This window comes from Zychaea mexicana (assembly GCF_025766255.1).
Source record: "Zychaea mexicana strain RSA 1403 chromosome Unknown BDB00scaffold_2, whole genome shotgun sequence".
NCBI lineage: Eukaryota > Fungi > Mucoromycota > Mucoromycetes > Mucorales > Lichtheimiaceae > Zychaea > Zychaea mexicana.
Window position 1 is genome coordinate 889,381 of NW_026516665.1, and position 13,079 is coordinate 902,459.

At 45.3% G+C, this 13,079-nt stretch overlaps 5 protein-coding genes across 5 annotated transcripts; all 5 read left to right on the plus strand.

Annotated features, from left to right (window-relative positions):
- The first annotated feature begins 529 nt into the window (after positions 1-529).
- On the plus strand, positions 530-3,306 carry BDB00DRAFT_232057 (uncharacterized protein). Its single transcript, XM_053116568.1, has 10 exons — positions 530-676; positions 753-852; positions 950-1,095; positions 1,172-1,276; positions 1,351-1,580; positions 1,669-2,053; positions 2,159-2,368; positions 2,463-2,602; positions 2,675-2,896; positions 2,989-3,306. The coding sequence occupies exons 3-10, from the start codon at positions 981-983 to the stop codon at positions 3,043-3,045; spliced, it is 1,464 nt and encodes a 487-aa protein (XP_052985641.1). The 5' UTR covers positions 530-676; positions 753-852; positions 950-980; the 3' UTR covers positions 3,046-3,306.
- Positions 3,307-4,293: 987 nt separating this feature from the next.
- Positions 4,294-6,627, plus strand: BDB00DRAFT_796614 (uncharacterized protein). Its single transcript, XM_053121477.1, has 2 exons — positions 4,294-4,873; positions 4,952-6,627. The coding sequence occupies exons 1-2, from the start codon at positions 4,433-4,435 to the stop codon at positions 6,476-6,478; spliced, it is 1,968 nt and encodes a 655-aa protein (XP_052985642.1). The 5' UTR covers positions 4,294-4,432; the 3' UTR covers positions 6,479-6,627.
- Positions 6,628-6,672: 45 nt separating this feature from the next.
- BDB00DRAFT_796616 (kinase-like domain-containing protein) lies at positions 6,673-8,326 on the plus strand. Its single transcript, XM_053121478.1, has 2 exons — positions 6,673-7,230; positions 7,402-8,326. The coding sequence occupies exons 1-2, from the start codon at positions 6,703-6,705 to the stop codon at positions 8,278-8,280; spliced, it is 1,407 nt and encodes a 468-aa protein (XP_052985643.1). The 5' UTR covers positions 6,673-6,702; the 3' UTR covers positions 8,281-8,326.
- A 189-nt stretch (positions 8,327-8,515) lies between these two features.
- Positions 8,516-9,494, plus strand: BDB00DRAFT_232148 (uncharacterized protein). The gene is made up of 2 exons (XM_053116569.1): positions 8,516-8,790; positions 9,040-9,494. The coding sequence occupies exons 1-2, from the start codon at positions 8,565-8,567 to the stop codon at positions 9,411-9,413; spliced, it is 600 nt and encodes a 199-aa protein (XP_052985644.1). The 5' UTR covers positions 8,516-8,564; the 3' UTR covers positions 9,414-9,494.
- Positions 9,495-10,472: 978 nt separating this feature from the next.
- On the plus strand, positions 10,473-11,537 carry BDB00DRAFT_753305 (F/Y rich C-terminus-domain-containing protein; the record flags this gene model as incomplete). The annotated part of the gene is made up of 4 exons (XM_053118687.1): positions 10,473-10,687; positions 10,759-10,840; positions 10,940-11,060; positions 11,158-11,537. The coding sequence occupies 4 exons, from the start codon at positions 10,473-10,475 to the stop codon at positions 11,535-11,537; spliced, it is 798 nt and encodes a 265-aa protein (XP_052985645.1).
- Positions 11,538-13,079: the final 1,542 nt, after the last annotated feature.

Sequence of the window (13,079 nt, forward strand, 5' to 3'; positions counted from 1 at the left end):
ACAAAATTGTTTTCCATGGAATCACCAGAAAATGTGCAACTGCTACAGCGACAAGCGATGAATCGGTCTAGCTTTTATATGCTACTTTTTCTATTTTCTTTACTGTTTCTTAATTTCTCAGAAGATGAGGCGACACGACGAGGGCGACCGACAGTAGACGATTTACTTGAATCCTATAAGTTGGAAAAAGAATCCTTAAATAACGTCACATTTGGCGTCAATAATACACATGTGAGGCACACTTGATTTCTCCTGCGATATGAATATTATTGTGTTATTAAGCATAAGAAGAGGCATTAATGATAATGACTCAATATGTATCTATGCAGCCCTTGTCATCCGATATCAATACCAAAGTCCAGCAGCTGCACAATCATAATCCAACCTCCCATTATTATCACAATGTTACCGGTGTTTTCAGAGGTAAAGAATACAAGAGCGCTATTCCTGGCATCTGGCGATTCATGTATGGAGATGGGGAGCGGATGATAGGCTCATTGAATGTGTCTCAACAGGAACGTGGCAGAGTGAAAACGTGACAGTCCCCGACATCGATGTTTCGAACAGGACATTGGAAGAGGAATCGAGAGGAAGCTTTCATATCAATGATGGGGGATCATACGCATTCAATATAAAGTCCATTGCTACAAGTGATGAAAGTGTCAATTTTCTAGAGGTAAAGCCATTGTTTGTACACAACAGTAGAGTGGTTTTTTTCAGCCCTTTTTTCTCAAGCTGGATTCTTGCTGTAGGGCTACATGCGGCTCAAAGATGCAGAAAAAACAGATTATGGCGCCGTACTGCAGGCAGGAGGTGTCCATTTTCTAAGCAATGGCAGCATATATCTTATAGGTGCACCAGATGGGTAAATGAATCATTTCCAAGTTCTAGGTTGATAATGTGACATCCTAACATTGTTAATCCCACCTTCCACCTTCCACCTTCATAGAGCAAACTATGAGTTCGAGGAATTGTTGCACATGCTACCGACCAACCAATCTATGACCAAGACAAGGGCAGCGTTGATAGAGCAAATTGACAAGCGCGTTGAGGAGTTAAAGACACTAGCGTCCTGGGGTGATCAGATTGAAGATCGTGGTTTGTTTTCTCCCGTTCTTCTAGTATCGCTTGCCTTCTTATTACAAGCTACTTACAGTCTCTACTTATCTAGAACCGCCGATGTCTGTAAACTTTGGTTGTTCATTTCAAATGTTTGCTCAACTACACCCTGTACCATCAGATGTAAAGTTACTACAGCTCTTGGAATACGAAAAAGGTTCGTAAAGTATCCTTATCCCTCTTCCTTCAAAGTCTGTAGTATAATGCATATGTAATAACAATTTGAAACAGAGCTGGAAAATCCCCAAGGCATTAGCACGATTCGTCCTCCTCCTCTCACAATGTCGGCCGTCATGTATTCTCCCAATTGTGGGTTGGCACTTACTTCTGATGACGGCATCGGCGCCAAAATCGAACGATACTATAGTAAAGCAGTTTCCTACGCAACCATGGCAAGCGTGTTGGCTATAATTCAGATATTCGCTTTGATCCACCAGATGGAATATACCCCCACACCTTCGGTAAGTTCAGAAATCTCTTTTGTGTGGCACCCAGTAAAAAACAGAATTGTAACGTAAAATAACGCGTCGTATTTTTAAAAAAAACTAGAGCGTCTCAAATGTCTCCTACTGGACAGTTGCTATGCAATCCATGATGGATGGCTACTTGAGTTTGTTGCACCTAACGACAGGCGTTGTCATTGAAACGGTCTTTATGCCATTTGCCACTGCTGCGTTCTTTAGTTTTGTTTTGGTATCGGTATTTGGCATGCGCTATTTGTTACTAATATGGCGAATTCAGCGGCCCGAGAGTGCGCGATCATCGCCTTCCAACAACAACAATAACAATAGCAATAATGATGATAACGGAACAACAGCAAATGGCAACCAAGAAGAACGAGGAACTATCTTACCCCTCGCTAACCGACCACAACCAACACCGCAGCCTGTTTCCGATCCACGACGTGACATCAGTGCACTGTATTATAGAATGTGTAAGCTTTTGTAGACATGCTTACTTTTTTTATTTTGCTGGACGGGAGGTGAGAGATGATAAAGACAAAAGTAGGAAAAACTGATATAATAATTTTTTCATATAGACGCGCTTCTGTTGTTTGGACTGTTCCTATTCTATCAAACGGCAACACGTTCTGCATTTGTTCAAAGTATTATTATCGGAACCTTAGGCTTTGGTTTTTATTCCTTCTGGATACCTCAAATTGTGCGCAACATTTTACGCGGCTGTCGACGACCTTTGAGCAGACGCTATGTGATCGGCATGAGTGTCACTCGTTTGGGAATACCTCTGTGTAAAGAACGCTCCGCTTTTGTTTTTTTCTATTTCTTTTACGTTACAGCGAATCGCATAGTCCGAGATGAAACTCACAAGTTACTCCTAAATAGATTTCTATGGTTGCCCAGAAAATCTGATTGCACACGAACCATCGCCTTGGGTGTGGGCATTAGTAGGTTACGTAGCCTTGCAGGTGTTTATACTTTTCCTCCAAGATATTCTGGGCCCACGATTCTTTGTGCCTGAGAAGGTAAGTAGTTAAGACATGTATAAGTCTTGGGAAAAGGAAAAAAAAAACTAAATCAACGTATATATTCTACAGTATCTACCGCAAACATACAATTATCACCCTGTATTACCTGTCGAAGACGAGGAAAATGTTCAGGAAAACAGTGACAAGTCACGACACCCGCGGGATTGTGCAATCTGTATGCTTCCTGTCGATACATCCGCTAGTGGTCCAACTGGGCTCCATGTCCTTGGACGGGCGCAATACATGCTAACCCCTTGCCAGCATTTATTCCACACCGATTGTTTGGAGAAAGTAAGTAGTAACTCAAGTAGTAACTTATGATGAGATGATCTTGTCAACTTTTTCTTTGAATTAATCGCATATATTTTCTTCTTCATACCTAGTGGATGCGCATTAAACTGGAATGCCCTGTCTGCCGCTCGTATCTCCCAGCATGTTGAACATAATATTAGTAAAAAGAACTCCACTATATATCCCACTTTTTTTCCACTCTAGTCACCAAAAGTCCTTTCATTCCCCTTCCATCTGCTAAAGACTTCTTCTTTGAACAAGTCAATCTTTCTGTACATGTTCCTTTCTTTCTTTCCATACTACGTCACGATCAGTTTCTTTTTTGCTTTCCCTCCTTTCTTGTTTGTAAAGTTTTAATATTACATTGTTGTTAATTGTCTTTCTTTTCTTTGTATATCGTAATATGTTCTTCTATACAGTCGTATATCCGGCCGTCAATTAATTAGTGCATTTAGTGCAAAACATTGACCGGAAAAGTTTGCGAAAGAAGCAGTGGCAGAGGTTGTGACATATTTGAAGTCTCTGCAAGATTGTGCTTATTATAGCATCATTGTTAACGACATACATAAAGCAAATTTTTTTTCTTAGGCGGCTTGGTACATCAATCCATTGAAACCGTAATGTTCGATAAGCTGAGTTACAGAAAACCGTTATGACAATGATTGAGAAACAGAGTGTTATATCAGCATGGTTTGGGGTTAAAACTTGGTATGTGTCCGATCCTGCAAGCACTCCAGCTAAATTAGCATACTTACACAACAGCAGCACCCATAAGCGGCGCTTAGAATATGCGTGTGACAATCAAAGAGGATTCATTCTTGATCTATCGCCATGACTGACAGTTTGTCAAGTGGAAAAGAGACTTGGTTTAGGGAAGGGGATGATCACACAATTCGATAATACCAGACAAATGATAGAAACACGGTACATAGACTTGTGAATCTTATGACGTAGTGGTGTAAGGAGAAACGCCAAGGCGGACTACAGACAGCCGATTTCTGCTGTTTCTGCTATATGTTTCTCATCATTCACTGGGCAAAGTTGGCGGGGTATGGACAAAATGCACCAATAAGAACTTTTTTTCGTGCATTTGGGAGTGTGAGAATAGGCTATGGTTGAATGGCAGTATTGGATGTATTGGATGTGTCCAAGAGTAAATTGAATGGATAATTTATGTGGCAGCCAGACATCCCCAATTAGTGGTATTTTGAACACAAGGTTCATTTAGCTGCAAGAAACAAGGTTTGCATCATAAACAGAACCGTTGCTATGCTACTGGCAAAGTTTAGAGCAACCAAGCAACGGGCGAATATACATTTTGTATAAGCTAACTCAGCAGCACCAGCACCAGCACCCCATAGTTTAGAGTGGTCTGCATCCTATTGTAGAAACCCAGCCTTTTTTTCTATTACATATTCTTTTCTTTTTTTCACTTGGTTGTGGCTGAAAAAAAAAGGCTTTTCTCTTTCACTTGGAAACCATAACAACAACAACAACGCAAACCACGACGATAGCACAGACCAATCGTATTCCTTAATGGACTTTAGTTCTTTAAATTTCGAAGACACGCACGATGTTTTCAAGAATGGTAGCTATCAGCTGTGTCCTACGACGCCAACCACGACCGCTTCGAGTCACCACCACCACCAAGAACAGCACCAGGATCAACACCAACAGAATCATCACCACCACCATGCCGACGTTTCTGTTGACTTTTTCGCATTCGCAGACGGCACTGCCGATTTTACCCACCTGACAGCGACCCAGCAACAACCACAGCAGCAACACCATGTGGACTATACCAATGTTCCGCACCTGACGCCCGATGCAGGCAAATTCACCAGCAGCAGCGTTTTGTCCGGAACGAATCCCGAGTACATGATGTCGCCTTTGCAGATTTCAACTACACATGGCGTCAACGGCTTGAATCCTCGACCCTATCATTTGGACGATATTGCTGGTTTCGGCGACGATGAGGTAACAACAACAGATGAATTTTGAGTATGCGTGTGTATTGATTAAGAAAGGACGAATTTGGTGTATCTCTGTATTTAGGACTTTCTCAGTCCCTTAGAATCGCCTGCCATTGCACCCACGACTATTACACAACACAATAATAGTAATAATAATACTTCTAATATTTACGATAATAATAATAATAATAATAATATCACGACGCATAACCACCACCACCACCACGATGCCATGGCTACAACAGCAGCAGCTACCAACGATACATTTTCACCACTCACATCCCCAGCACTTCAAGCAGTGCCTCCTCATCACCATTTCAACCAGTTAAGTAACGAACAATCACCAGAGAGCGTTTTGCAGCAAAAATTGGCCATGATCGAACGACAGCAGAACCAGCTACGGGCAGCACATCGCCACTTGCAAGGAAATCAGCATACCGGCAGTAGGAACAACATAATGCCTGCTTGTAGCAGTAGTAGTAGTAGCAGTAGCAGCTGCAACAGTACGACGAATGGCAGCAGCAGCAGCAACATCAATCATTCAGTAGTAGCTGCAACAGCAACGGCTAGTACGCTCCCCCCTACGAGTATGGGCGGACAGGAGATGCTACCGCCACCCTCGACATCTCCATCGTCGTCGTCCTCGTCACAACCTCCTGCATTGGCAGCTCAGGACGGGCGCTTCCTAGCACCAGCAACGCCGTCGTTACTGATGAAGCTAGGCCGCGGTACTGGCCAGCCTATGCCCAACCATGTTTCGCCTGCAGTCGACAATATGGCATCGTTGCCAGCCGCCATGCTTGAAGATAATAGTAGCAAGAACAGCAAGTCCATCAGCAAAAAACCGACACCGAAGCGACGGAAAACGGGGCGATCAACGACAGCAGCACCATTCACATCACCAGGGCTGGCCCCTATGGCTCACATGTCTCCACGGCCGAACACAGATCCGACGATTGCAGCGCTTGTATCACCTGCGGCCCTGCGGCCAATGCCAACCACCGCACCCATCCAATCGTCACCACGTGCCCTGAAACCACTGATCTCGCCCTCACTCCAGCCTAACGGCAAACGGTTATCTGCCATTGAAGAACAGGTGGCAGCGGCTGCACTGGCGACTAAAAGCAACTATCAGAACATGCGTGAGGGAAAAGCCAAGAGCCTGGGGATCGATTTCTCGTCGAGTTTCCAGTCGGGTGTGGAGAATCGACGGTCAGCGCACAAGGCAGCAGAGCAGAAACGACGCGATACGCTGAAACAAAGCTTTGACTCTTTGCGCAAAGAGATTGCAGACGCGCTGGTGGAAAAGGAAGAAGAGCTCAAACAGCTGCAAGGTGGAGAGTTAGAAGGGATAGAAGGAGCAGAAGGAGAGAATGAAGAAGGCAGCAGCAGCAGCAGCAGTTTATCGGTAGAGGAGCTCAAGAGTAACAAGGAAAAGGAAGTCAAGCAGATGAGCAAGGTCGTTTTAATACAGCACTCGTACGAGTACATCCTGCGGCTGAAAGCACAGAACCGGAACAAGGACGACGAGCTGAATAAGCTCCGGGAACAAGTTCGGTCACTCACGAGTCAGCTCAATGCCAAAGACGAAGCTGAGGGTGCGGAGTAAAATTATGCTTAGTTTTTTTTAGCTGCCCTTTCCTTCTCACTCCCACTCACTCCCACTCACTCACTCTACATAGCACACACACACACACACACACATACTCCCCTATTAATTTTTTTTTTCAACTCAGGGTTTTTCCCGCTTGCATCTCTTCTTTCTCTTTCTTGCTTTCTTTATTTTTTTATCATCATCATCATTAAAACTGCAAAGGAAAAACAACAAGAAAAATGGGCGTATTTCAAACCTTCTTCCAGTCGCATCAGCAGCAACAACAACAACAACAGCAACCTGCTACTACTGCAGTGAAGCAGTCATCGTCACCTCCTACTTCACCGCTGTCTCCATCGTATAGCAATACCAACATGGCAGAGCCTACCGATATCCTTCAGCAACAGCACCAGGAACAACAGCGGGGCCGGCAACAGCATCAGCAACAAAGCGGTCTTGCGGGAGATCGCTTTGTGGTGCATGCAGACAACAGCCACAGCCATCATTTGACAAGTCCCACGCCAAGCAAACTCACGTCGTCGCTCAACGGCATCGTGGACGGCTGGCGCGGGCTCTTGTGGGGCGAGGGCAAGATGTCACCCGACGCGCTCCAGGAAGAGCGGGATGCAGTCGACACGACGCTGAAACGTGCGCCCTCCAAAATTTATTTGACCCAAAAATGGGGAAATTGTCAGGAAATTATCGGCAGGGGAGCCTATGGAAAGATTAGAGTCATTCACAGAGACGCCACGTTCTATGCTGTCAAGGTAACTGGACCCCTTCTTCTTCTTCTTCTTCTTCTTCAAACTTGGGCTGTGAGAGGCACTTCTCTATGCCACATATAAGAACACATGTGAGGGTTTTCTTGCTATGCGTACAATCACATATACAAACCATCGTGCACACACACACGCACACACACAATACAAAAAAAAAAGGAATTTAGGAAAAAGAGTGGAGAGCAGACCAGACGGTTCGTCCAGCGACTTACGAGCGAATACAAAATCGCGTCGTCACTAGACCACAAACACGTCATACAAACGTTTGATCTGCTCCCACTGAGTGAAACATCTCCGGTCTACTGTCAGGTGATGGAGTATTGCGACGGCGGCGATCTGTTTGCTCTGATCTTTGAAGCCGCGGATGGCCTGATATCCGCAGAAGCCAACTGCTTCTTCAAGCAGCTCATCCAAGGCATCGACTATCTCCACAGCAACAACATTGCGCACCGCGACCTCAAGCCGGAGAACCTGCTGCTGACTTCAACCGGCTGCTTGAAGATCTCAGACTTTGACACGTCCACAAAGATCGTCCACAAGGACGACAACGGCGACCCAGTCCAGCATCATCAACAGCAGGCCGGGCTGGTCGGATCTGAGCCGTACATTGCGCCCGAACAGTTTGAGCCGTACGAGTACGACGCGCCGCCAGCGGATATGTGGAGCTGTGGCATTATCTACATGGGGATGCGCACGGGCAACCAAATGTGGCAAGTGGCTAAACAGGGCGATGACGAAGATTATGACCGGTACATCAAATTCCGCCAGCTCATTGACGGGGAGCGGCAAAAGTTCCGGCGCGAGCGGGCGAGTCTGCGACGCAGCTCAGAAGATCGAGAGGCAGAGATGGCGCGAGCACGAGAAACGATCAAACGACGGGCAAAGGAGGATGGATGTGATGTGTTTCAGGGCCTGGAGATGGGACCGAAACGGCTCATGTACCGCATCCTGGACCCGAATCCCAGCAAAAGACCGACGGCTCAAGAGGTCTTGCGTGCGAATGAGTGGATGGCCAGTGTCCCTACGTGTCAATCATAGAATAATTCCGCTTTATACCTATTATTACTACTATTACTATTACTACTTTACTACTCTCCTTCTTGTCACCATCATCTAGCTCCTAATATGATTATATCCTTTGTTGTCTTGTAAATATATTATCTTCATGTGCTGTAAACAACCACGACAGCAAAGGTCCACTCACCATTGTTAATATGTAGCCCACTAAACACGACTAAACTGACCGACTGCTATTTGTCTATAATAAAGTTTCATGAATTGTACGTGTGTATGTGTGTAGTACCCACAGCAATCAACCAAATATGGTAAGAAGAAGTTCTCTACGTCACCTTCTTTTTTTTTTTTCGCCATACGCACAGCTGAGCTTGCTTTTGCACCGACTGTTCCAGCAAATAGCTTGCCTTGCATCTTGCCGTGATCCCTTTTTTCCCCCCTTTTTCTTTCATTCGATCCATTCAAAAGAACAACCGTTAATCGAGTGTACACCAGCGAACAAACAGAAAAATTCAAAAAGAATACCAAAACAAGGTACTACTCCCTCCCCTCCCCCACCCCACCCCCCCACCCCACATTTTGTCCGCCCGACATTCTTGTTATTTTTTTTATGTCTAATAGGGATGCGCAGTAACTGACGACTTTGGCTGGGTCCATGTGTTTCAGGCCCACTTTTCCCCTCCCAATTCTCACTCTCTTTCACACACAACGTATACTCCCACTCCTACAAGCGCCCAAAGATTCCAGTGTCTGCCCATTAACGATACAATAAGAAAATAACAGCTGCAGTACAAAACAAAAAAAAAATCACCATGGCCCTGAGCGTTGCAGACACGTTGAATACTGAACTGGACATGACACCGACTGCTTTTACCCAGCTCGTAACCGAACGCCATACCTCCACCGAAGTAACCGAAGAAAAATACCAGTTGCTGAAGCGACGCCTCAAAGAGATCACAGAGGTAACGTTGATCAGACACAATTCAAAAAAAGGGTGGGCCCCCCGCCCGAAAAGAAAAAAAAAAGACTCATTGGGAAAGCTGCAGAAAAACGAATCGTTGACGAATGACCTGAGCCGAGCAAAGAAACGATTGAGACGTCTCGCCAAAGAGAAAAAGTTAGTGTTTTTGAAAAGGAGTCGGCTGGTGGGTAGCTGAGAGGGAAGGGTAGGAGAGGGTTAGAAAAGGGTCAAGTATGCAATTGACCGAAAAACGCCACTTGTTTTAGTATGTTGCTAGAAAGAATATGCAGATATGATCGAGGGCAGCAGCCGATGATGATCCCTAGTGCTGTCGCCACCCCTGGCACTACTATTATTAATGCTACTGCTACTACTGCTACTACTACTACTAACACCACTAATGCGACTACGACAAATACAACTGCAAGCACAGATGGTGCTACTACCGTCACCGACAGCGCTGCCGGTGCACAGCAAACACCGACGATGCACATGGACATTGATGATTCAGCAAGCACCGTCTCGGATCAAGCCTATGAGCAGCAAAGCCAACGTAATTTCAGTCGATGATCCCAATTGTGCCGTCCGTGCGCCTCTTTTGTGTGCTCACCAAATTTGTCTCTTTCTAGATTCACCGCCGCCATCACTACCGCCGCCGCACCCCACACATGATTTGTCACCTATACCATCCGCTCCTTGGCAAGCTCAGCAACACAAACAAGATGAAGAAGAGGAAGAAGCAGAACGGCGACAGTATCATCATCACCATCCACAAGAACAACATCGTCTGCCACCACCACCACCGCCTCTGCATCCTCCACCTGAAACTGCTTCTTACCGTCATCACCCTTCTCATCACCATCAGCAACAACCACAGCAACGTCATACCAACAGCAGCAGCAACCCATACCACAATCAACAACAACAACAACCACCAACGCTGCCACCCCCATCAGCACTGCAGCGGGAAGACCCGTATCGTCCTTCTCCTTCTCATCATCACCACCGCCAGCACCATCATCTTCATCATCATCATCATCATCATCATGATCGTCAACCCAATGTCGTACCTGCACCACCTGTACTGCCTGAGCCACCCACAGCAACAGCAGAAGCACCTGCACCCCCATTGGATTCCCCGCCACTTCCTCAGCCCACCTCGAACAGCTCATCTCCTCCGAGTTCCCAGGGCTCCTCATCGCAATCAAGCAGTCCCGCCAGGCCACGTGTGGAAGTAATGCTTCAAGACGGCCGCATGGTACCATCGTCTCGACCCAAACGCATGCGGCGTGGACCCGTGGAACCCAAGATGCGCCGTGTGCAGCCGCTTGAAAAAGACTCCGTTTCAGGAGAATACAAGCTGCCCGCGCGTGTCGGCATTCTTACGGTCCACTCCCTAGGTCGTGTCGTGCCCCTCCCCACCTACCACAATGATCGCTACATCTGGCCTCCTGGCTTCAAAGTGAGCAGGTAAATCAAACAACTTTAAGCTTTCCCACAATGGGGTAGGGTGGTACTAAAACCATGGATTGTTGTTGTAGAACGTACCTGAGCATGGTCGATCCAAATACCAATACTTCATATACGTGCTCGGTCGAGGAGAATGGCGAACAGGGTCCTAGGGTACGGCAAAAAGCTAAAAAAGCTTGAGGATGGCGTTGTCTGGTCTCTTTCACTTGGCTGTGAATGAAAGCTCACACTTGACACTTGTAAATGTATTAGTTCCGTGTGGTTGCTGAGGATTGTCCCGACCAGCCGATCATTGCCAACTCTGCAACCGGTGTATGGACTGCCATTGTCAAACGTGCCAATGAAATTCGACACAGGGATCATTCCAACTCGGGTTAGTTTTTAATTGTCCGGAACTTCTCAGGTGGATGCGTGCCTTGTAACGCTTGGGGTTGGGAGGGATTAAAGTGGTAACCACCCTCTGTTCATAGCTTCTGGACCTGACTATTACGGATTCACACACGCAACAATCGCCAAAATGATCCAAGATTTACCCGGAACTGAAAACTGTATCAATTACGTGTGGCAAAAGTTTGGCGTGATGCATCAACGGACTGCAGCGGGCGTCGCTGCGGCTGCACAAAAGAAGCTGACGAATTTGGAAATCATGGGAAGTGCAAACAAGCGACCGCCACCCCTTCATCAACAAGATCGAGACGATTTTACAATCATGGAGCATCCCGAAGAACAGATTGCAGCAGCAGCAGCAGCAGCAGCAGCAGCGGCAACTCATCCTGTAAAGATAGAGACACAACAACAGGAGCCCATCCGGTTGATCCAAATGCAGCAATCGTCAGCCACTGATACGTAGCCATTTCTCGCAGCTGTCAGAGCTGTATACCTTCTTCTTTCTCTCCTTTCTCTCTCTCTCTCTTTTATTTCTCTTGACCTTCTCTCCACTGTTCAAAGTTGCCTTTTTTTTTTTTACTTACAACAACCAAAAAGAGAAAAAGAACTGCCAACCCACTAGTGCTACCAAACCACAGCGCACCACCCCTGTATCTTTGCTGCTGTAACCTTTTAGATCTCTACTACTTCTGTCTATCTGTCTGTCTGTCTGGCTGCCATTTGCATTGTTCTTTTCTTCGCTCAGGGGAAAACGTAGTAGAAATTGCTGGTTCATTGTTTCCCCCCGCTGCTGTCACCTATTACAGCCATCATCCATCTCCTCAAGAAGCTAGAGAGAAAATAGATGCGTCCTCCTGTTTTTCTTTCAAAGAACAGCACTAAACTTCTTTTGTAAAAACCGGCAGTAAAGGAAGCAGGCAGATAATGGTTGTAAAGTTGCTTCATAGGCTATATTTTCGTTCCTGAATCTTCCCGAAATTGGAATTACACAGAGTTTCAAATTATCTAACAATGCATGATATTGCTCGATGATATATCATACATTTGTGGAAAAGATCGCATACATATTTTTTTAGCTATCAGCAAATGAGCTATTTCCATTCGGCAGTTTTGAAAGTGCTCTTCTGTGGTATGTGTGGAATATGTAGGAAAGGCTTCTGTCCTCTGAAGCTCAGCATTGCTGTATACACACGTATTTGGGAAATGCTTAACTCATAACGGCTTTTTATCATACATGTTAGGGCTTGGCTCAAGATTCATCAAGCGTTGTAACCTCTCGTGCCAACAAGACATACCTATTGCTGCGAGCCCCAGGATACATAACAGAGCCATCATACGGAAACGAGGATGATGACTGTTCGCTGTCCTTACAACAAGACTGCTGATGGTATTCACTATCAACCATGACAGTTACAAATACATAATCCCCACTGTAATAAATAATAAATCTTTGTATTCAAGAAACACAACAGTTAACAAAGTGACAGCACTGTCTGGAGCTGATAAAGAAAGGTATATATAGGGGTATATTGAAGCTCTTTTCGAAACCTACATACATACTACACCTGTATAAGATGTAACGCAGAGCTTATACTGTACAATAATTGAACGAAGCATTAGTCGATCACTTTTACATAGGGAGAAGGGTGCATATAATAAAGGTATTTTATCCACAAGCATGTTTTCGGTGTCTAGTACAATACTGTATGTTTTCTCCACAGAAAGCATATGAACCTATTGCACTCCATACTACTCACTCTCTATGATATCTACAATATAAAGGGTATGCTGCTGCTGCCAGTAAGTTTATATTAGATCAAGCGACCAAAGTGTAGAGTAATGTCAGTGACTCATAGCAAAAATGCCTACTACTGATAAAAAAATCTTCTTGTGATCGTATAAGTACTATTCCCGACGAGAACTCATTTTACTAAACCTACTTTGCTATATACTGATAAAAAAAGTGAAATAATTCACCTGCAAGCTTTTGCAACAATAAAAGTGT

What these genes read in the sequence shown, in the direction of transcription:
- BDB00DRAFT_232057 (XM_053116568.1), top strand. Translation starts at nt 981, where the DNA reads ATGCTACCGACCAACCAATCTATGACCAAGACAAGGGCAGCGTTGATA. An exon ending in TCGTTTGGGAATACCTCTGT is followed by an intron (nt 2,369 to 2,462) that starts GTAAAGAACGCT and finishes ACTCCTAAATAG; the next exon opens with ATTTCTATGGTTGCCCAGAA. An exon ending in ACACCGATTGTTTGGAGAAA is followed by an intron (nt 2,897 to 2,988) that starts GTAAGTAGTAAC and finishes CTTCATACCTAG; the next exon opens with TGGATGCGCATTAAACTGGA.
- BDB00DRAFT_796614 (XM_053121477.1), top strand. Translation starts at nt 4,433, where the DNA reads ATGGACTTTAGTTCTTTAAATTTCGAAGACACGCACGATGTTTTCAAG. An exon ending in CTGGTTTCGGCGACGATGAG is followed by an intron (nt 4,874 to 4,951) that starts GTAACAACAACA and finishes CTCTGTATTTAG; the next exon opens with GACTTTCTCAGTCCCTTAGA.
- BDB00DRAFT_796616 (XM_053121478.1), top strand. Translation starts at nt 6,703, where the DNA reads ATGGGCGTATTTCAAACCTTCTTCCAGTCGCATCAGCAGCAACAACAA. An exon ending in CCACGTTCTATGCTGTCAAG is followed by an intron (nt 7,231 to 7,401) that starts GTAACTGGACCC and finishes CAAAAAAAAAAG; the next exon opens with GAATTTAGGAAAAAGAGTGG.
- BDB00DRAFT_232148 (XM_053116569.1), top strand. Translation starts at nt 8,565, where the DNA reads ATGGTAAGAAGAAGTTCTCTACGTCACCTTCTTTTTTTTTTTTCGCCA. An exon ending in AAAAAGAATACCAAAACAAG is followed by an intron (nt 8,791 to 9,039) that starts GTACTACTCCCT and finishes AGAAAATAACAG; the next exon opens with CTGCAGTACAAAACAAAAAA.